General features: G+C 36.8%; 1 protein-coding gene across 3 annotated transcripts in view; it reads right to left on the bottom strand.

Annotated features, from left to right (window-relative positions):
• Positions 1–1,974: 1,974 nt before the first annotated feature.
• Positions 1,975–22,399, bottom strand: part of vwdel (von Willebrand factor D and EGF domains-like) — a 207,413-nt gene continuing 186,988 nt past the window's right edge. For all 3 annotated transcript variants that reach the window (XM_043689848.1, XM_043689850.1, XM_043689849.1), the window contains exons 23-31: positions 21,694–21,789; positions 19,244–19,339; positions 17,216–17,311; positions 16,440–16,535; positions 13,384–13,479; positions 9,300–9,395; positions 8,963–9,058; positions 5,613–5,710; positions 1,975–4,055 (exon numbers count right to left, since the gene is read on the bottom strand). In XM_043689848.1, coding sequence (XP_043545783.1) covers positions 4,035–4,055; positions 5,613–5,710; positions 8,963–9,058; positions 9,300–9,395; positions 13,384–13,479; positions 16,440–16,535; positions 17,216–17,311; positions 19,244–19,339; positions 21,694–21,789 — 791 coding nt within the window. In that variant the 3' untranslated portion in view covers positions 1,975–4,034. The remainder of the gene's footprint in view (positions 4,056–5,612; positions 5,711–8,962; positions 9,059–9,299; positions 9,396–13,383; positions 13,480–16,439; positions 16,536–17,215; positions 17,312–19,243; positions 19,340–21,693; positions 21,790–22,399) is intronic.

Genomic DNA, 22,399 nt, shown 5'->3' with positions numbered 1-22,399 from the left:
TGGCTGTTCGTGCTATGTTCCCCTGAGAATCCATCACCCCCTACATTTTCCAAAGCAGCATACCTGTTTGAAATGGGTATATCCACAAAAGACTCCTGCCCTAGGTGCCTATCTCTCTTACCCTTCCTGGAGTTAACCCATCTATGTGACTGTATCTGAGACTTTCCCCCCTTCCTATAACATACTGTTGTTGTTGCAAATTCCTCATCGCTTCTAACTGTCTCTCCAACTGATCTATTCGATCTGATAAGATTTGCATCCAGCAGCATTTATGGCAGATATAATCCGCAGTAACCCTTAAACTCTCTTTAAACTCCCACATCTGACAAGTAATACATATCACTGCAAAGGCCGTTTTTGCTCCTTCACAATCTACAGACCCAGAAAATAACACCGTCTTATTCCTTTACAAAACACTGAACCAGGTTAAGTTAATAGTTATGGCTTATATTTTAAGTTTACTCAAGAGACATATCTCCGAAAACATATAATCTAGAAAGAACCCACTGTACTCACTACTGCAGCCCTTCTATTGGACACACTTAAAACAACGATTAACTTATCTGATTCTGTGCTGTGAACTTTGCCCAAACAGGTTCCTCCAAGATTAGTTGTGAAATTCGCTGTTTGTTAATTTTCCCAGACGCAGTCTGATGTCCAGCGATACATGAATTCAAAAACAGCAAAGGCAGTAACTGTGCAGGTTCGCTCTCTCTCTCTCTCCTGCACTGTCTTCACCATGTGCTTCCTTTGTCTGTTATTCTCCCTTTTAAACCTGTTGTTTTGACTTTTTTTCCCCCAATGTTCCAAAATAATGCAATAGCATATAAAACAGTAATTGCTGCTCCTGGAATTCAAGGAAATCACCTCCAACACCTAAAATACCTCAAAAAAAGGAGCAGCTGTTACAGTCATAAATCTTTACCATCCTCCATCTTGGATTACCCAGAATCCCAGCAATTTCTGTTTTTTTTCCCCCAAAGTCTGTGGATGTCTGGTGTTCACTGCCTAGTTTGGTAGATGGGACAGAAACACAACTCATTTGAAAGGAATTTGGATCTACACCTGAAGGTGCTGTAACCTGCAAAACTATAGATCTGGTGCAGGAAGGAGACATTAAAATGGAAGGTTAGATTTTACATTCTTCTTTATGTGCTATAACCTTTCCATAGTTCTTGTACAGAGATCAAACACTCACAGCTGTCAACTTAGTAGGAGAAAGGATGTTTCGACTCTCTAATGGTTGGGATCTCAACCAAGAATACAAGACACTATGGCGTTCATTGCTTTTATACTGTGTACAGTGTGTGAATGGACATCTAAGTGTTACACCTTGACACGATGGACCATGGGGGTGAGGGGAGGAATACTTTGGCAGGGTAAGTATGATGCACCATGGCAGGTGCTTGCCAGGCAAGGAGGTGCTGGATTGGGAATAGAAATATGTGGGGTATGCAACAGACCTTTTGTTTTACAGATGGGACAAACTTCCTATACCAACAAATTGGGCCTTTTAAACATCCTGCCACTGCAGCTGAAACTCCACAGTTGCCTCCAAATTTCTTTTGGTGGGGGGTTGGGCACAGGGTTAAACTGGGCTGATTTCAGCCACGTCCACCTCCCACCAAAGAAGATCTCACCGTTGGAGTTGGTATTTCCGAAGGCCAGCATGTGATGCTGGGAATATTCCCAACTTCCATTCACCATCTTGGAGATTCAATTCTGGCCCAATGTCTCCAATAAATTCTTTACTCTTTCTCACCTAGTCATACTCCCGAGTACTGTTCTTATGGGGTAATAACAATACCAAATACGATAAATATTAAGTGAATATTTTTGTTTAAAAATTGTCAGAATGTACTTCAATTCGAAAGATCTGTAGCATCAGATTGCTATTTTAATAGCACAATATCAGTGCATAGGAGTTCATGTGTTTATTGCTAATGTGCAGGATTCACAACTCCATACTTAACACACATTCCAAATACCTTTATTACATGAAAATCTTAATGTTCACACAAGTCATCATCATATGTACAATGTTTAATATTGCAAAGAAAAAAATGAAAAGTAGAGGCATTAATAAGGCAATACAGTCTATGTGTTTTATATACACAAATATATTTTGCAACAGCTTTATCAATATTTTTATGTTGGTTTCAATAATTTAATTGGCACAAAAATCTGAAATGTCAAGAATTTAGAAGATATGGCACATTGTAAATTAATGCTATAACTATTTTATCTATTGAAGTAGGTTAAAACACTAAATTTTCCTAAATTAACTAATTTGGGTTATTAACCTTATATAAAATATTCATCTTTAAACAAAATCTTGAACAAAGTTTACAAACAACGGTTTCAACTTAATATACATGGGAAAATGTTAATATCATATGGGAAAATAGCAGTAACATGCAACTGACTAAAGCGTAGCAACCAGTTTAACTTGATGTACATGAATCTTGTGACTTTATGTAAATACTGTAATTATTCTCACTGAGGCTTGTCCTAAAATTTAATGTAAAAGCATTTGGATAAAGATTATTTCCCATATCACCTTTTCTTTTAAATCATGTATTATGATACATTCTACCACAGAAAAAAAAACTTTTTTTGCAATTTGTATGGACATGCCATATATAAATGTTCATTTCTAAGAGAATTGTCTATTCTTCCAGTACTTCAGATTTTTTGGAATTATGTATATATAAAAAATATTTATGCATCATCTGTGCAATCCTTTATGACATGGAGATCAGGTCTGTAAATTTCTACAATAATCAAAAGTCCTCATGATATGGAAATGGAAGGTCCATGAAAGGGAATGACTGGGAAATCATATTGATTTACAGTAGGCAGATGTGAGATTCAATAATTGTTCATGCTTGCTGTGTTTCTGACAGGTTTCCTAACCTTCTGTGTATGCTGATATCTACTACCCTTCACCTTTACACAGAAGAATGTATGATTTTAAGGATATTACATTAAATGATCAGAAATTACATTTGGGGATATTGGAGGATGAACCTTTAATATGTGTGCAAAGTTGCTCTGTTTACAATCTTAATGGTGACATTAACTGACTTTAATCAGTTCTGACTGTGTTACAAGACTGGACAGAGAAATGTTGAATGACGTTTCAGATATTCATCCACTAATATTAAATGAATTCTATGCCTTAATTTAATTTTATGATTCTGATCCAATATACAAAGTCACATTTCGTCAAGGGTGATTATGTTCTAATCGAACATATTTGTAAACCTACACAATCAGATTCCTTCCACTTTTTAGGGATGCTGATGGAAATTGTGCAATGCAGCTGAGATCGTAAAACTCAACACAGAAGGGATAGAATCAGAAACCCACCTGTACAAGTTTGCTCAACATGGCACATTTACTCACTTAACTGTGGAGGAGGTGCAAACAACCTGACATGTTTGTCTTCTAATGTAGAGACAAGGGAAACATATGTACATGAACAGATTTATTGTGCCACATTTAAGATTGATATGGTTGCAGATTGTGCTGTTTCCAAGAAGGGTCAGGGTCTTCCATTAGAAACAATGCAATAAAAATGTTACAATGCAGTTGACAAATCAGGATTCAAGTCAAAACTTCCATGGTCAGTGGACATTATGTGAATGTTTCACAAAAATTCAGCCGATTTCCCTCATGTCTTGCAACCATTAGTGACAATAAAATAAACCCCGGCATTCTATTATGAGGTAGTGAAAATACAATAAATGGTATGGGCAGTAATTATCTTTTGCTTACAGTACCTCACGTTGTTCAAACTGTAAACACACCACTTTACTCAAGAACACTTGAAGAGAACTATTTCTTTAATACCGAGTTGTAAGTCTGTGCATGGTTTGGATCAAACCTTTGGTTTAATCTTTTGATTTAACACGGTCAAGTCTTTGATGTGTGCAGTCCTTATAATTGAGCAAAATCACTTCAGGTTCTTACAACTGACTCCAGCATTATGTCTATTATTGCTGAGAGGGATATTAGACACTGATGCCAAGCTAACCCAGTCTTATTGGTATCTGCAATAAAACAAAAATATTACAGATGAACGCTATTAGAAATAATCAGACTTTGGTCAGTCATAATCATGACAAAGATTTATTTCCACTGGCACTAATTGGAAACTTCTGTTTCAACTTAAGTGTTTTATGTGCTACATATACAACTTTGCATTCAGTAAAGAAGTCCAAAGTAGTACTACTTTAACAGCAGTCCATGCTTTTTTTTAATGGGTTGTGGAAACCAGAGACTCCAAATTTCATTTCTATACTACTTCTATAATTGTAACATCACCTGACACCACCTTGGCTTCACTTTATGTGCTGCTTTCTCCTTAATCTGTGCTTTGTCACTTTGAAACTTGATTATTACAATATGTTTTTGACTGCCCTCCCATTTTTCACTCTCTTTAGCATTCAATGAATTTTGAACTCTGCTGCCAATTTCTTATTTCACACTACGTCCTGAGCACCTGTTATCCCTATGTTATCAGAACTACTTTGGCTTCTAGCTCTCCAACTCTTTGAATTTAACATTTTCATATATGTATTTAATTCTCTTCATTGTCTTGCTCCTCTGTATTTCCCCAACTAGCACGTACAATCTCCAATTCTGGTTTCCTCTGTATCTCTCTTACAATTTGGGACAGACAGGAGACAAAGAATAAACTTGCATTTATATACTAGCTTTAATGTAGATTAACATTCTGAGTTCTTAAATAGATGCTTTATTGGCCAGAAGAAGTGTTGAGTCAAAAGTCTAATTGTTTTTTGACTTCCTAAGTGAATTGCAATTCTCATGACAAATTAGCAGACATACTTGAGAACCAAACTGAATTTTCTTTTAAAAATTGGACTCATTGGGATAAACAGATGTGCGATGGCTGTTACTTAGATCGTTTTGGGACACTTTTCTGTCAAAGCATTAAGTATTTTGGCGCCCCGTAAGGTCTGGAGGTTTTAAGGATGTCCTTAGACGTGATGTGGAGAAGCAGAGGAAGAATGAAAACACAATTCAATTATTTAGTAATAAAACAGCTTATGGCATGGCTGGTTGTGATGGGGAAAATTGTATGGGACATGCAGAAAGAACATAAGTTGGAGAAATGAAGGATGAAAATGTTAAACTTGGAAGAGTTTGGGGGCTGGAAGCCAATGTATGTCTGATAGCACTTAAGTAATGGATGAACATTATATGGGCAGTGGAGTTTAGCATGTGCTGAGCTTTGAATGATGCAATGGCAGGTCAGCCCAAACTGTATTCCAATTGATGAGTCTGGAAGTGACAAGCGTTTGGATGAGGATTGCAGCAGTGGATGGAGTGAGGCTGAGGCGCACATAAGTGGTGCTAAAATGGTGGAAGTATGTAGCCTTTGTAATGGAGAAGATGAGTTCAGAATCTCAGTTTGCAGCCAAATGGTATACTTTGGCTGTAACCAGTACAGTTGCATCAGAGAAAGTAGACATTGTATTCAGCTACAAACACAGAGTTTTAGGAAAGAGGCCAAATTGTGACATATATACAAAGGAAGCTATGTATACTTTCATAATAGTTGTATTCCAAAAAGATCCTCTCACCTTCTTGCCACAAATGAATCCAGAATATCCTGGGCGACAGGAGCATACATTTGGAAGAATACATTTGCCTCCAAAAAGGCATTTTTGCCGGCATACAGCTTTGGAACACAAAAGGAAGTTCTCATTTATACAACAAAAAAACATATAAACTGTATTTGTTTTACAGAAATGGTTGGATTTTAACTATTAAGTCACCAATTTCTTCCTTCATCCTAAATGGATTGCTTTATGTTGGGCTATTATTCCACAGAAACTATCCATCTAAGCTCACCACTGACAGAAGAATCCACCAAACAGAAGACAGAAGAATTCATCCAAATTATTGAAGGTGGTGGTGGATATTTTGAACCTGCAAGTGAATTAACATTGTAATGCACTCTGTTGTCGAGGATGCTGTTAAGCTTCATGTGTGATGTTGCAGCTGCTCCCAGCCAGAAAACTGGAGGCTAATCCATTAAGTTTAATAATGCATGCCTTTTGCATGGTGGTGAGGCCTTATAAAGTCAGAGTTGAACTATTTTAATCTATCCTAGCACAAGGCATTTACAGTATATAGCTGCTCTCATGGAGTTTCTGGATAACGGTGATATAGCTGCACTCATGGAGTTTCTGGATAACGGTGATGCACAGAATGTTTTTTGTGGAGGCTAGAGAAATGGTAATGACTTGTAGTCACACAAATATGCCCTGTGATTATGAAGATCAGAGCCATAGCCCACTTTTATGGTGCGGAGTTGTTTTGGGCAGTCATGTGGAAATGAGCACATATTTATCAATTTATTCACACATTTTTCAATCTGTTTAATTAAGCAAATCTGACCTTATTGCAAATCAGCAGTGAGCTAATCAGTTTTATTAGATTTGTACATTTTTCAAAGTTCAAGGTCCAAGACATGATACATATGTTCCTTTGTGAGTTTTAATCCAATTCACCTGCCTCAGCACGAAACAGTTCTACACCACAAATATATGGATTGTGAGATAATCTGCAAGGAATCCTGCATTTTAAAGAGATGAGAAATTATTATGATAGGTTTGTCCTATGACATTCTGCACACTCTTCAAGGAAGGAATTTATTTCTATGAAAGGCCTGTGAGTAATTCTTGATCCCATGGATAATGAGAGTCCATCAGAGTTTGTATGAGCAGAACAGCATTGTATTACAGATATGCAACTCTAGCGGAATACCAATCTAGTGAAACCATCATAAAGGCACTTCTATGCTCAGAGAAGAAAGGGTGGCAGATTCTGAAATCAAACCTAATTTCTTATGCACGTGATTGGTGAGTTTGTGTAAAGAAGCATTTGGTAGGATTGGCAATAGGTCAGAACTGATCATTGATCTTTCAATTCAATATCTACACTGAAACAGCATATTAGACATCTTTTCACTCTAAGACCATTTCAATGACAAATCAGTTTGTTTGAAATGATTGCATCTTTTCTCCAATAATGAACTTCCAGAGGAAATGGTGGACTACAGTTGAAATGTTGAAAAGACATTTGGATAGGTTCTTGAAATTCTTGAAGAGATAAAGGCTAAATGCAAGCAGATGGGACTAATTTAGTTTGGGATTACCGTCAGCATGGACTGGTTGGATTGAAGGGTCTGTTTCGGTGCTGTATGAAGCCATGACTAATCATTGTGACTAACAAGGCAACTACCGTAACATTTCGTCTTTTAATACAACAAGCTCTGAAGTAAAGAGATACTTAACTATCCTGCCTTCACAGGATGCAGCCCTGAATTATTAAAAATGCAACTTGTTCGCTTTATATTGTGGTTCTCCTATACATCACATGAACTTTAGCATTGTGCTGACTGGTTGTTCATATGGTATGCAATGGTTAGACCAGTTTGCTCCTGAGGTAAAGCCTCTGTTGTTGGCATTTGTGGTGTTTTAGCCTGTGCAGTTTGGTATTATTCTCAACAGGTACTGAAACTGTATATGAGAGAGATAAAACACGTATTACAGGAAGTGAGATCAAGAGGATTATGGCGGAAGAACTTGCGGTATGATCTTGTTCCAGTGATATAGAATAAGCTTGACTTTCACATTTTCTTCATTTTCATTAGTATCCTATTGCCCACTGTGAAAATGACAAATTTAGTGAACAATCTCCACTTTTGTTCTTTTTCTCCACTTTTCCATTGCTCATCATCTTCCTTATTCTAGTGCTCATTGCTTTGATGGATTAACAGAAAAGAAGGTTGAGGATAACACCTCTCGACAAAGGAGACAGGAAAGTTCATGGTCGCTTGTATTGCACACTGTTTCACTGCAATGTCATGGCAGCTGTATAGACATGAATCCATTAACCTGATGCTGTCAATGTATCACTAATCCTGCTATCTTCCAAGAGCTCCATAATTTTCTTCTCATAGGAGTTTAACTCTTTAAAGATAGGAATGCCACCTCAGGTTACTTGCCTCTCATGGATACTGTATATATTATTCTTCTGCAATATAACTGAACGAATTTGACAAAGCTTTTAAGCTCTCGCTTTCAAATAAACACTCTTAGAGGAGATGTCAGCACACATTGTAAAATTATATTTGTGCACTCTACAATCAGATTGCAATGTGGAATATTCTTGAAATAGGGGTTTAATAGTCTCCTGATGTTCAGGTTATCCAAGAAAGTAAAGTGATAAATGATCTGTTACTTTCTTTGTTGTTGTATGTTTGGTGATACAGAATTAGCCCGCAATACTGATTGATGCCTTCCCAAATGACATAATCTTAATTCTTTTTGATTCCTCCAATGGAAATTTGCGACAGACTATACTTCTGGTTTTGAGGTCAGTCTCGTCAAAATTCTGAACTACTCTTTTGTTTCTCTTTGTAACACCTTTGTTCAATCATCTGTGGCAGATCCTCCATTGGCAGACAATATTGAAAATGATATAGCTATCTGACACTGAACTAATTGAGCCAAAATATTTTTCTACTTCCCACCTGATCCCCATGACATTGATGCAATATGCATCTAAACTAGGCATTTTAAGGAATGCACTCATAGACCTTCCAAGCATCCTCAAAACAGTTCAGTGATTTGTGTTGGGAATTTCATAATGCACATGAAAAATGAGCTGACTGATGCAATTTTAGCAGATTCCGATCTGGTGCAATTCTTACACAATGTGGTATGTTGACTTTGGGACTCTTGCACCGGTGTTAAATTTAATTGCTGAAGGACAGAACGAAGAAGAAAGAGCTAAGGTAACTAGATTTGTTCGTCATTAAATTTCCTGCTGCTATCAAATGCATTTGACTAATGTTCAGAGCAGCCTCAGAATTAAAGAGAACTCTAGAAAGATGCAAACAACTATCTTGAAAAGTGCTTACGTGTTTGACATTGTAGTCCTTCCCATCCAGGCACACAATGGCAAGTACTGGGACCTATACACTCTCCTCCATTCTTGCACTTCTGTATACAGACAGCTAAAATAGGCATTGTGAAAAGATTTTGATTATTGTATGTTTCAATTTATTTAAATTTTCATAGCTACAAGTAGCAGAGATAAGAACATTGAAGGATATCGTGCTCATAATTCAAAACAAACTTTCTCAAAAGCACATAATAGTGTTTTGCAATGTTTGAACAGTAGAAGACTTGATATTGCCTTTATCAATAGCATTAGCATGAATGCACATAAGAAATTGTATTAGAATTCTGACTTACGTATGTTGCATCTTTTCCCCTTCCATCCTGATACACAAGAGCAGACATTAGGACCCACACACTTCCCTCCATTCATGCACATTGGCTCACAGATACCTTTAAAAGAAAGAATTATGTCATATGTTACAACATATGCTTACGGCCTATGTAATTCATAAAGGGTGAACGAGGGCACTGTGAAAACGTACATGAATTTGAAGGTGGAGATGAGAATTGAGCATTTGAGAGAAGTAGCAAGGTGAAGCAAGTAAGTTTTAATGGGCAGAAGCAGTTGCCAGGATTTTACCAGCCTTCTCAGAATATTGGGCATTTTATGAATGGTGAAGCCAAATTTGCAGATAAATGCCAATGAGGGGCCAATTTTAGTTGTCATTGGCATGTAACCAATGGTGGAACAATTCCCTTGCTGAGTCGGAAGGGTGTCAGCTCAATGGGGCTGTAGTGATGCTAGCCTTGATTGTGTTAGCAGTTTCCACAGCAGGGCTGTTATTCTTAATTGGCAGCTAGTCCACAGATTATCTATTAGGATGTCGCCTGTGATACATTTGCTGAGCAGGTTTCTCGGCCAGCAATTTTGGTCTTGGGAACCAACTTATATCATAATATCAGGCTACCAAACCATGTCATAAAATTCAGCATATCGAGCTAAAATATCAATATCTGATAGTGAGGAGAGTGAGAAACAGAAGTAATCCGGTGTCAGTGGTACAGAGAGTGTGGACACTCAAAGAAAATTATACAAATTGGGTCGGATTAGATAAGCGGGAAAAGATGTGAATATTCAGAAAAACACCATATAGTCAATTGATGCTACTAAGCAGTCTATTAAGGGTAGTACATTCAAGATAGTTCTTTGAGATTTTGATCAAGGAGACTAATGAGGAAAAATGCAATTTTAGATCCAGTTTATTAATACCCTTGCCTCTGTAAAAGAACAATCATAATATTTTGATAATAAATTTAAAGTGATTTAGTTAAGTATAAATCCAGGGTTTTAAATTAGTACAAGGCAAATTGGGACATTAAATACAAAAAAAATGATGACAGATAAACAATAGCAAAATCCAATAAATATGTTCATTACCAATTATGAAACTAAGTTCAAGGAATAACACATTCCATAGGAAATTTAGTGCAACCATGGTTAACACACACACACACAAACACACAATTAAAAAAAAAATTGCCAAAAATCATAATAAGTCTGAGGATTAGGAAGGTTTTTGAGCAAGGGATAGTGAAGCAATTTATAAAGAAAAGGAAAAAAACAAGACAGCAATCTAATTAGAGATGTGAAAACATATTGTCAGAACTCCTGTGTGCAATAAAAAAACGAGTAGGGGTAAACTTGGATCCCTTACAGGTAGAGGCAGGGGGAGTTATAACGGTGGGGGTGGGCGCGGGGGAGTGAAAGGAAAGGGGTGATTGAAGATACCATGTGGCAAACTTTGGGCCAATTTTTACCTGAAAAAGGGTTTATGCCAGTGAGGGGAGTGGGGGAAGGTCTCAAAATTTACAATTCTGACCCAAATTCTCCTTCTAATGCACTGTGTGAACTTCAATTGAGACAAAGATTAGTGGACCAGCAACCTGCACTAAAAGACAGTTAGGCATTTTAAGTATGAGAAAGCTGCAAGTGTGAATCCACAGAATCAGAAAACCCCTACAGTGTGGATGAAGACCATTCTGCTCATCAGGTCTGCACTAACCCACTGAAGAGCATTCCACCCAGACCCAACTACCCCCACCCTCCTGCCATAACCCCACATTTACCATGGTTAATTCATCTAGCCTGCGCACCTCCGGATGGATGCTAAGGGTAATTTAGCATGATCAAACCACTTAACCTGCACATCGTTGGACTATGGGAGGAAACTGGAGTACTCGGCACAAATCCAGACAGACACAGGGAGAACATGCAAACTCCACACAGACGCCAAAGGCTGAAGTCAAACCCAGGTCCTTAGTGCTGACCAATTGTGCTGTCCAACTTTAACTGCAGGTAGTCAGGTTCCCTGAGCCCAGCAGTTATATCTTGATGAGGGCCTTCCAGAGCCAGTGTGTGATTGCCTTCATATTCACCAGCATATCTATCGGAACAGATAGACGTCTTGCAGCATCAAATAAGCAGAAGAATTGACATTTCAGGCAGGAGCACTTCACCATTCCTGATGAAGGGCTCCTGCCTGAAACGTCGATTCTCCTGCCCCTCGGATGCTGCAGGACCTACTGTGTCTTTCCAGCACCACACTCTCTTGACTCTGATCTCCAGCATCTGCAAGCCTCACTTTCTCCTATCTATCTGAACAACCTAGTTTATAATTCTACGCTTATTTCTTATGATCTTTTGTCAGCTGCCCTGATTGGGATGGTTAATGAATTCACCAATAACCTCCCTCCCTCCCTCCCCCCACGCCCCCCCAATGACAGCATAACTCTTGTTAACTTACATGTAGCAATCACAAGTAGTACAATAGAGCTTAAAACACATTTGTTGCATGAAATATGCAAACATATAGTAATTTATTCTCTTTAACATACACATACCTTTCCAGCCAGATGCTTCCTGATACACATTCAGGCTAAAAATGTACTATAGAAATGAATCAACAAAGGTGTCTTGGTAAAATTTTTTATGAACAATTTTACTTTTATAGTCAACCTCATTTTTCATCCTTTTTGTTTTGGTCTATGAAAAATACTTGGTTCTTAACAAATGATTAACTTATTCAGCCTATAGGCTCAACTAAGTTTCCACCCAAGGGAGTTGTACAAAAACATCACATACATATTACAATAATGCTTGCAATTACATTAATCACTGCGCTTAATCAAAAATGTTTCATTGCAGTGTTCAGCCCAACATAACTGGAATCTGTGCTATGTGACTAGCTGAGTGAATGGTGTCAGGTGAGGCTCTGGCTGTGATTAGGAGAGATGATGGTTGAATGGTAATGTTACTGGATGAGTATGTCAGAGGCCCAGAGTGCTGCTTTAAAACAGAATCAAATCCCAGTTTGTTAGATTAGAAAATAGGATACTGGCAAAAGAATGTAAGAGTAGGAGAGATGGTGGTGTGATGGGTAACATCATTATTAATCCCGAGTCCTACTGACAGGGATATAGTTTCAAATCACACTACAGCAGCTGGAGTAATTTAGACTCAATTGGACAATCTAGGATTGAAAGCTTGTCTTGGTAATGGTGATCTTGAAACTATCATGGAATATTCTAAAAATCTATTTAGTTCATTCAGAGAAGGAAAGCTGCAATCAGGTTGGGTAAAGTGAAGTGAAGTGAAAGTCACCATAATTCCTGTGGACTATAGTCTGCTCTTTCATCAGACAGTGTGTGTTTAACCTGAAGGTGCCTCAGTGAATATGCCTCAGTGTGGAGTAATGGAGTAAGAAGACACTATGAGTTACATGAGATTCCAGACTGACAACAATGTGACTGACTCTTAACTGCCTTGAGCCACCCAGTTCAAGGGCAATTAGAGATAAGCACCAGATGTTGGCCTTTCTGGTTATGCCTACATGTTATGAATGAATAAAATAAATACTTCTGGTGTCAAAGCATGAAGGGACAATTATTGGATACCAAGTTCTCTTTCTCCTTCCCTTCTTGTCTGCAAGGCAGCAACTTTATTAGAACTTCACAACTATCAGGTATAATGGTGGTCAACTCCTGATATTGCTCGTATAAGTAGGTGTGGTCAAGTGAGTCCAGCAAGATAACAAACATGATGAAGGATGAAGATGTAAAAACATCCAGATAAAATACATTCTAAGTAAAACCAAGGTGGAAAAGATTTGTTTGGAAATGTGTAAAATAGTGCAGCTATATAAATGTAATTCAGTTTCTATAAATCTGAAATGATTCCAAATTCAGTGTTTTTTATTTGAGAAATCTTTACAATTTCCCCCATTCCAGATTTTTTTTTAAAACTTCATGTCAATTTATTTTAAATACATGGAAGTGTTTGTATTGTCCTCCGGAGGTGTTATGGTATTGTTTAAATAAATGGAATCAGAGATTATATTGGATTACTTGAATGGATTTATATTTTAAAGATGGCTCTTACTTTTCTGACATCTTTTTCCTGTGTAGCCATCTGGACAGGAGCAGACGTTATTTCTCATACAATGTCCACCATTCTTGCAAGGAGGATTGCAAATTGCTAATGAAAGTAAAATATTTGAAACAATTTTATTTGGTAATACAATGAAGCCTTGTAATCATCTGAAACATTTAATGCCACCAAATAAGAGTAAAGCATTAATAAAGAATGGCGCAAACAGATTTCTGGCTTTTCCCTGCTGCAGACATAATCACCCTATTTTCACTTGTTCAGAGTGTCTGTGATATTACTACCCTGGAATGTCCTTTAATGGGTTATCCCATCTGTGCTTTAAGGAATTCCACTGCTGACAAAAATTGATTAGCTTTGGATTTTACTGACATTTTCTTTCAGTTCTATAAAACGTGACCATGTATTCCAACATAAATTTACAGAACTTTGGAAATATTAGCATGAAAGGATGAAATTTAGCTTAATGCTTTATAAATAATGCTAGCTCTCTCACCATAACTATGAACTCTAATTTTGTTTGGAAATTATAGCATAGGAAATATATTCATTTTTGTCTCAGTGCTAGTCTTTTATTTTGAATTATTACTCATTACAATTTAGTGCTTTGTCCTTTCCAAGGGGTGGAGTTCCTCAATGGTAAACAGACCCATGAAACAAACCCAAGAGATTTAACTACAACGTAGACAAGACTAACTGGTCTATAATTTTCTGGCTTACTCATTTCTTCTTTTTGATTAGATGTGCAACATTTGCCAATTGGGAATCCTTTATTTGCAATAATCACTGGAAAACTATGATTAGTAACTCAGTGAGCATTTTATTTACTCTTTTCCCATTCTGGGATGGATATCATCAGACCTGGTAACATTTGCTTTTTATTCTATTCATATTTTAGGACAGTTTTGTTTTTGGAATTTATAACTCCAGTCATGCACTTTCAAGTGCTCCTTGAACAGTTTCTACTGTTCCTTCAGCACTGCCTACGCCAATAAAAACTGGTCCTCCAAACAATAATCATTATCATTCATAAACCTTCAAGCACAAGATAGTCCATTTTATCATTGTATTCTAACCCTTGTTTAACTATCCTTTTCTTCATGCTAGTCAATTCACTTAATGTTCATTAAAATCTCTCTTTTTTGTCTGAATTGATTACTTCATAATTAGTCTTGCTAAACCTTTTTCAAACTCTCTTTCTTGGTATAATCCTCTTTCTCTTAAAAAAAGTTGTATACACTTTTTAAAAATAAAATTTGCTCTAAATTTTCTACTTCTTGTACAGCCTTAGCCTTTGATATTCTTCTTTTATTCCTAGTATGAAATTATTTGAGCCGAACCTACACGTCTCTTTTAAACTAACACCTACTATTTTTTGGTCGTTTTACCTACCATTTCCTTGAATAAATTAATCTGGATTTGGTCCTTTTCCAGTCCAATACTACAGCATTATAGAGCAATTCTACTGCTCTTTTCTTTTTAAGATGTCCCTAACTATAGCCATTATTTCCCACCTTTTCTCGCGCTTACTCATAATCTAGTTATCCTGTTTCTTTCTTAGAAAGAGATTTAGCACCAGATCCTTACATGCAAACTCAAACAAAAATCCTGAATACGTACTGACCAGGTCTCTCCTTTTTGTACTTTTTCCCGACGCACTTTAAGGTAGTTAAAGTTCCCCCTAATTACAACTGCTGCAAACTTTTCTGAACTGCTTATAACCTCATTTTTGCTTAATTTTCAACATACTCCCAAAAATACACTATAATTTTTAACTATATCCAGAAAGGTTTGGTTTGGCCATACCCATCAGTAAAATTGTTCCCCTCTATGGTGTAAATCATGTCCATTATTAATAAAGAAAAATCTTTGAAAATTGCTGTGTCTAGTTACGTCCCATTGCCCTGGTGAGTAGAGGTCAAGTTTCTGTCAGGGCTATAATGCTCTTCTTATCCAAATTATTGCTCTTAGATTTTTAGTAATGCTGAGAACTATAGGTATTGACATAATAGAGAAATGTGTAAGAATTTAACTAAAAGGTATAATTTAAAATGAGTCTTTAAAGAAGTGACCAATTTCTTTTGTAATGCTTAGCATTGTTGTGTTTTACACTGTCATGGTCAAATAATCTCAAACAAAATTATGGAAGAGGTTGGAAGTGAGACGTAAAAATTGCAGCTTATTTTTTATTCCTGAAGTACAACATGTACAACCTTCCAATTCTTTTGTACAATTCCTGAAATTTTCTTCCAAAACTACAAAAACAAAGTGCTAGGGAAATTGAATAGGTCTGGCAGCATTTGTGGAGAGCAAAACAGAGTTAATGTTGCACGTCCAATATGACTTTTCTTCAGAACAGGTTAACTGTGTTTCCTCCCCACAGATGAAATTTCCAGCATCTGGGGTATTTTGCTTTTATTTGCATTTTTAAAAATTCATAATAATTCCTTTATCACTAATATACTTAATATATCTACTAGTTTTCCCTCCACATTGTGCTGTATTTCTCAAGTTCTTTTAACTTCCTCTAAACACCAATAATTAGCACCATCTTCTCTGTGAATCTCATTATTTCATTTATAATTCTTTGCTTTTTAAGTATTTTCCTCTCAGGCTTCAGGAAATAGTTTACCTCCAGTGCTCCCATGCACAAGAGAAAGTGTAAAACATACTTGTCAAACATTTGCTTGAGAACTGGAATATTGGCAAATTATTATTTTGACCTCGTTTTATTTAGTTTTGGAAATCTAAACTGCGATGCCATAGCTCTGCAGTCTCAATCAAAATTATTTTAGTCTGCATTAAATACATTTTAGTCTTCTGTTTAATACCAATGTTACCATCTAATTTTCTGCATTATTTTACCATCTAAAATGGCTTGTTTATAATCCAGTAAATTGTTTCTATTCTAGTTCTTGTTTTATAGCTGGTGAAACTTGCTACTTTACACAAAAAAAGTCAAATTGTTTATTATGCTTTCACTCAACTTCATCTACTTATGTTTTACATCCAAAATATTGCTTGAGTGGTTGTAGTTTCTAAAATATTACCGTTTTGGCACTGTGATCCAAAAAATCCATTCGGACACATGCAGATGCTGGGTCTGATACACCTCCCACCGTTTAGACATACAGGATTGCATACAGCTGAGAGAAAATTCAACACGTTAAGAAGAATAAGAGGAATCATGAGAAGCAATTTAGAGCATTTAGTAGCAGGGAAGATAAATTTTCCTCAAGATTTCATAACAGATGGTCTATTATACAGATATTGAACCTCCAAATAAAGCCCATCCAGCAAAGCTCACAAATACTCAATAGTTTGCCCCATATGTTTAGTTAAGATCATTTCTGCATGTTTGTGTGGCTTTAGATCACTTTATGAAATAATTCTGTTATTTTAAATTCCAGAAAGTATTTAAACGAAAGTATTGCTGTGGACTTCATTCCACTTTACAAGAAATTGAAGGTGAAAGTTGAACACTTGAAAGACTTTTAAAAAATGACCCTCCAGCAAAATAAACATCCATGTCACTCCACTGTAGGTGATTATGCAAAATAAACAAGTCAGTAGGGATTCAATGCTGTAAGCCATCATTGTTGTCATGGAGCTTGCAATCTGAATCAATTAATGCTACATACAGTACTTATTAAGAAATACAGTATTCCACTAATAAATTCAGACTATATCTGCAACTAAAATATTTAACTGACTGCAAGTTTGAAAGATGAAATCAATGTAAGATGAAATCAAGTTTGTGTACTATACAATATAAAGGAAAAGGAAATGAAGAAAAATTAATGACATAGTTGATTATGTTCCTTACCTGCGTTACATGTGGGACCATTCCAGCCAGATGTGCAGAGGCAAACATCCGGAGAGACACATTCACCTCCATTTTCACAGTGTCTATTACAAACCACTATGGGTATAGACATAATAGAAAAAAGGATAATAGTTTTTCCAAAAGGTATAATTTAAATTGAGTCTTTAAAGAAGGGAACGATTTTTACAATCATTTATATAACACATCAGATGAGTTTCAGATGATATAATTATTAAATAATGATTAAATTCTTACTGGTTTACAGCTTTAGATTATTTGCTACAAACTCAACAGAAACTTTAAATTACACAATCTTCCACACTCACAACTACCCTCAATTTATTCTAATTGCCATGCGATGGCTTGGGTTAGTCACAGCAGTTTGGTTTTTTTAACATTACAGTATGACTTATGTTGATTCGACATGCATTTTCCATCTCTAATGCTGAATCAGTGTGCCTTACTTCTAATGGAAAGTACAAATGAGTAGAACTTCCACTTCAGATGTGATTGATAAGCTAAGCACCAAATTGTGATGGTTTTCAAAGTGAAGTGATGATTTAGGTTTCCACTCATGCAAATGTAATTACAAGCATAACATTTGCCATTAACGAAAACTTGGCAGCTTTTTGAACCTATTTTTTAAAGCTTTGTATTCAAAAAAAATTCTTTGATATATTTAAGAGGTGTAATCTGGTTATGTTTTACCAATAAAGTGGAAAATGGGTTGAATCACATAAAAACATTTTAAATAAGAAAATGTCCTGCGAGTAATCTGATTTTAAGTAACTGAAAATTATGTTTAAAAATACTAAACAGAACTATTTGTTAGTTTTATTGGTATATACTTGTCAGTTTCTTGGTAAACTGAACATCTCTAAATATTTAAAAGCTTTTGCAAGTTGTCAGAAAAAAAATATTCATTGTCAACCTCCTCATCTGGTATTAAACAACATCAGCTTTGTACTTTCTTTTCCTGATCAAAGTATCTGAAGCCAGACACAGCCCTTGTGGCACTGTTGCTAATGTTACGATGCCAGCTAGAAATTAATAAAATAATCCAAATAGGGATGGACCAATGCACATTATATGCTCAGTGTCATGTCCAGTGATTTGTGATCTATTCCTTGCACAGCTTACGCAAGATTTAATTTGCTTTCTTCACTAATACCACACATAGTGTGGGTTCCTTCAATGATCTGTTTGCCAACAAATTCAGACCCTTTCTATGTGCTATGTCATATGGTCTAATAACATTTAGTCACAATATCTATTCTTCAATATTTGCATTATATTTCATTTGCCCTTTCTTAGCTCAACTTCCCAATCTATCTGATCTCTCTTCGTTTGATCAGATTACAATTGTTTACAATGATAAACCTTATTAATATCACCAGCTAAGTTTTACATTAACAACACATTATTATACAGAATAACACAGTTCCCAATCTGGTTCATCAATACCTTTAACTAGACAGTTCCATCACCCCAAGCAAATCCTTTCAATGTAGTCAGTTACCAATTAACTTCAATAACTACCAACCTATTTTTTTCCTTTCTACATTCTGGTCCACCTCCTACGCTGGATGCAAAAACAGAAATTGCTGGAAAAGCTCAGCAGCTCTGGCAGTAGCTGCGCAGAGAAACCAGAGTTAACATTTTGGGTTAAGTGACCCTTTCTCAGAACAGTTACAAGGAAGGGTCACTTGACCTAAACATGAACTCTAACTTCTCACCACAGATGCTGCCAGACCTGCTGAGCTTTTCTAGCAATTTCTGCTTTTGCCTCTGGTTTACAATATCTGCTGTTCTTTCAGTTTTTATTTGCTATGTTGGACTCAATGGAAATAAAGAAATATTGAATGGTTACAGCACAAGAGGAAGTCATTTGGCACATTGAGTCCACTGACTTATTGATGTGTCAATAAACTTATCTTTCCATTCTCTTTGTTAGCAATAAAAATCTAGATTGGAGTGGCAAAAAACTAAAAGCCAGAATACTTTGGAATTGTAGTAAAATTCCCTTACTTGTTTCACAACGTGGTCCAACAAAACCATAGGGACAGGTGCAGAGATTTCGAGCCAAACAGGTTCCTCCATGTTGACATGCCGGGTCACAGTAAGCTGCAATCAAACATCATCGCTCAATATGAGAACTTCATTTGGGATGTGCTTTAAGCAGCATCAAGAGCACTTAGTCTTTTACCTCTTTCCTCAATGATGGAAAATTCCCATTGCAGTATAAACTGCATCCAAACAACTTTACTTTTATGTTCTACTTCCTAAGGCATGGAATAGAAGTGCTTACTTCAGCCATAAGAGATCAAGGAAAAAATTATGAGATAAATTTGCGATTAAAAGGGAAATCTCTCCTCCTCATCACTGACTGCCGTGTTACACTATGAATAGCAAACATCTGTTCAGTATCTCCAAAGACCAATCAGTTGAAGACTTGGAAACTTACCAGATGTTTAACACATTTTCCAGTCAGAGGTGATACACAACAAACATGAACTTGGACTGATTTTTCCATCCTTCATCTTGTAACACAAAACCACTTATTGCAGCACATGATCAAAATGCTTTCACCCATAAGGTCAACCAAGGAGCCTGCACTGATTCATTCTGATTATTAAAGTATTTTGCTTGTGTATATCTTAATTGATACTGCTCATCTATTACCGACAGAGGATATATTGCATCAAACTGTTCACCACCTTAATTTAAAATGCTCTAATTATCTCATAAAACAGATTTGGAGGAATTTTATCAGAGCAGATGGGGAAAGGTGAGATCTACCACCAAAGCTGATATGACTCAGAACCCCAGAGATTTAAGTCCCTAATTGTCATCACAACTCTGCCATTACTCCTGGCTCCCCAAGGCAGATTTACTTGTAAACCTTCACCAGGAGGATGTAAACCCTGCATACAAGAGTTACCAATCAGAGGCTGGCCACACTCAGTTCATGGCATCACCACTGGAAGACGTGTCTGCGACCAGTTTTATACTTGGACTTCCACTGAGCTCATAATGTGATCCCTGGACAATGATAAGTAACTAGAGAGATCACAGGGACAGGAGCACTTGTGAGAGAAGGCAAGGTTTAGATAAATGAATGAGAGTCAGTCTTACAGTGGGACCCTCTTCCTGAAACTGAATTGTTTGAAGAGGCACAGAGTGCCTTTGAACAAGGCAAACCTCCTATTCTGCTGGAAGGAAACCTGACAAGATTTGCTTCTTGGTCTCTTTGCTTAGCGAATCCTCTGCATGAGCTCTTTTAATACACAGGATGTCCTTAATTGGGCATTAATGACCTCAGTTGGCATCTGGGTGAACAGGTCACTTGTATGCCTTCCCACTTTGAACTTAGTTGAGTGGGGATGGCGGAAGGGCAGTAGCATGCAGTCAACTCCACACCCTCTCGACCAGCTTGGAGGGGCCTCGTGGTACTTGGCATTCACCACTGGGACAGGATTCAAATTCCATCCATCAATACAATTCAAGCCGTCTTACTTGACACACTTTATGCATGCTTAAAGCCGAAAACAACTTCCAGCAGTGACTCTATTCGCCCTGTGATCAATGACCTTACTTATTTTGTTGCTTATTTTAGGGCAAACAGAAACCACTTTCTCCACCTGTAAGTACATTGCAAGTTGTAATTTTTAATGTAACTCCCCAAATCTTTAAAACTGTCAGAAAATAACACCACATCCATCGGATAAAAGCTATTAATTTGGGTTCATTAAGACAATGTTAAACAGAAGGAAGAATAGTTATGTAGTTTTCAGTGTAATGAAATGGTGCTTAATTGTTTTTTTTGAACTAATTCTGTGAAAATATTTCAAAACAGAAGAGGTCTCGATGCTCCAGTAATTTTAATAGACTTCACAGTTTGTAACATTATTGACTCTTTTACCATAATTAATGGACCTTCTGTCCCTTGGCAATATCATCCTCAGCCATGCAGTCAGCATCCACATGTCTGCTGATGACAACAAATCTTTACCACCGCTCTTGAACATTCCACTGCTTCAGTGCTGTCAGATTGGTTGTCAGACAACCAGTCTTAGCTGAGCTGCAATTCCCTCTGGCTAAATATGAGAAAGACAAAGTTATTATCTTCAACTCTGCTGTAAACTAGGAGTCTTGTCATCAATTCCATCTCCTTCTACACCTAGTGGTCTCAGCTGTGAATGAGACCTGACCATTATAAGTAATCACTGATATATCATAATGTCTTAAAGCAGGTGTTAGCGCCATTTCCTTAAAGTTCCACTGCAGCAATGAAGCTGGATTGAGAAAGCTCAGCAGAAATTCAGGGCTCAGTAACTCAGTTTGATTTTGGGCCTTTGCTTCAAACTATATCAATGACATGCAATGTAAAACTAGAACAAGCAAATTTTACCTCTGCAAGATTTGCAAGAGTGAAATGTGATTGCATTCCTCTTACATCAGTGTGGTATTCAAATTACCTTCTTCACAGGTTGATCCTCCATATCCAGGTGGGCAATCACAAACATTCGGTTGGAGGCATTTCCCACGATTTTTACAGTCAGGGCGACATATAGCTTTGATTAAATAAAAATAAGAGAGCATTATATTTGCCAAATCATCAACAAAGTTATGCAGCAAAAGTAAAATAACAGGTAAATGCTGAGGGGCTATGCTGGTTTGTGGAGGTGGTTTTGGTAGGGGAGTGGGACACAAACATATCATGAAGTCATGCTGACTTTGTTTGAATATGTTATGTATTTCTAAATGCTTTGATAGTACAATCTGTATAATAGTTATGGGTTATGGATAAGACAGAAACTGGAATTGAATAGCAGAATAGACTTGGTGAGTTAAATCGCCTACTTCTGCCCTGATGGCTTACAGTATTATATCCTTTTAGTTGCATAAAATATTATCAGCACCACAGTGGCTGAGATCCAGCAAAATAATCAAACCTCTACATTGCCCAGCCCCCATTGTCCAAATTAAGGACATTGTGACAGGACCCTATTCTGTTGTGCTATTTTACACCCTTTTCTGCTTTTAACTCTTTTTGGATGAACTTGCAAAGAGAGTTCTAACCTCAGGAGTGCAGTTCCAGCATAGTCCAATTATTTTTATCCTCCACTTCCTTTATGAAGTTTTAATTTTTAATCTGAAAATGTGTTGCTGGAAAAGTGCAGC

This window comes from Chiloscyllium plagiosum, chromosome 5 (assembly GCF_004010195.1).
Source record: "Chiloscyllium plagiosum isolate BGI_BamShark_2017 chromosome 5, ASM401019v2, whole genome shotgun sequence".
Classification (NCBI taxonomy): domain Eukaryota; kingdom Metazoa; phylum Chordata; class Chondrichthyes; order Orectolobiformes; family Hemiscylliidae; genus Chiloscyllium; species Chiloscyllium plagiosum.
The sequence above is the reverse complement of the archived record's forward strand: the minus strand, read 5'-3'. Positions and strand labels throughout refer to the sequence as shown.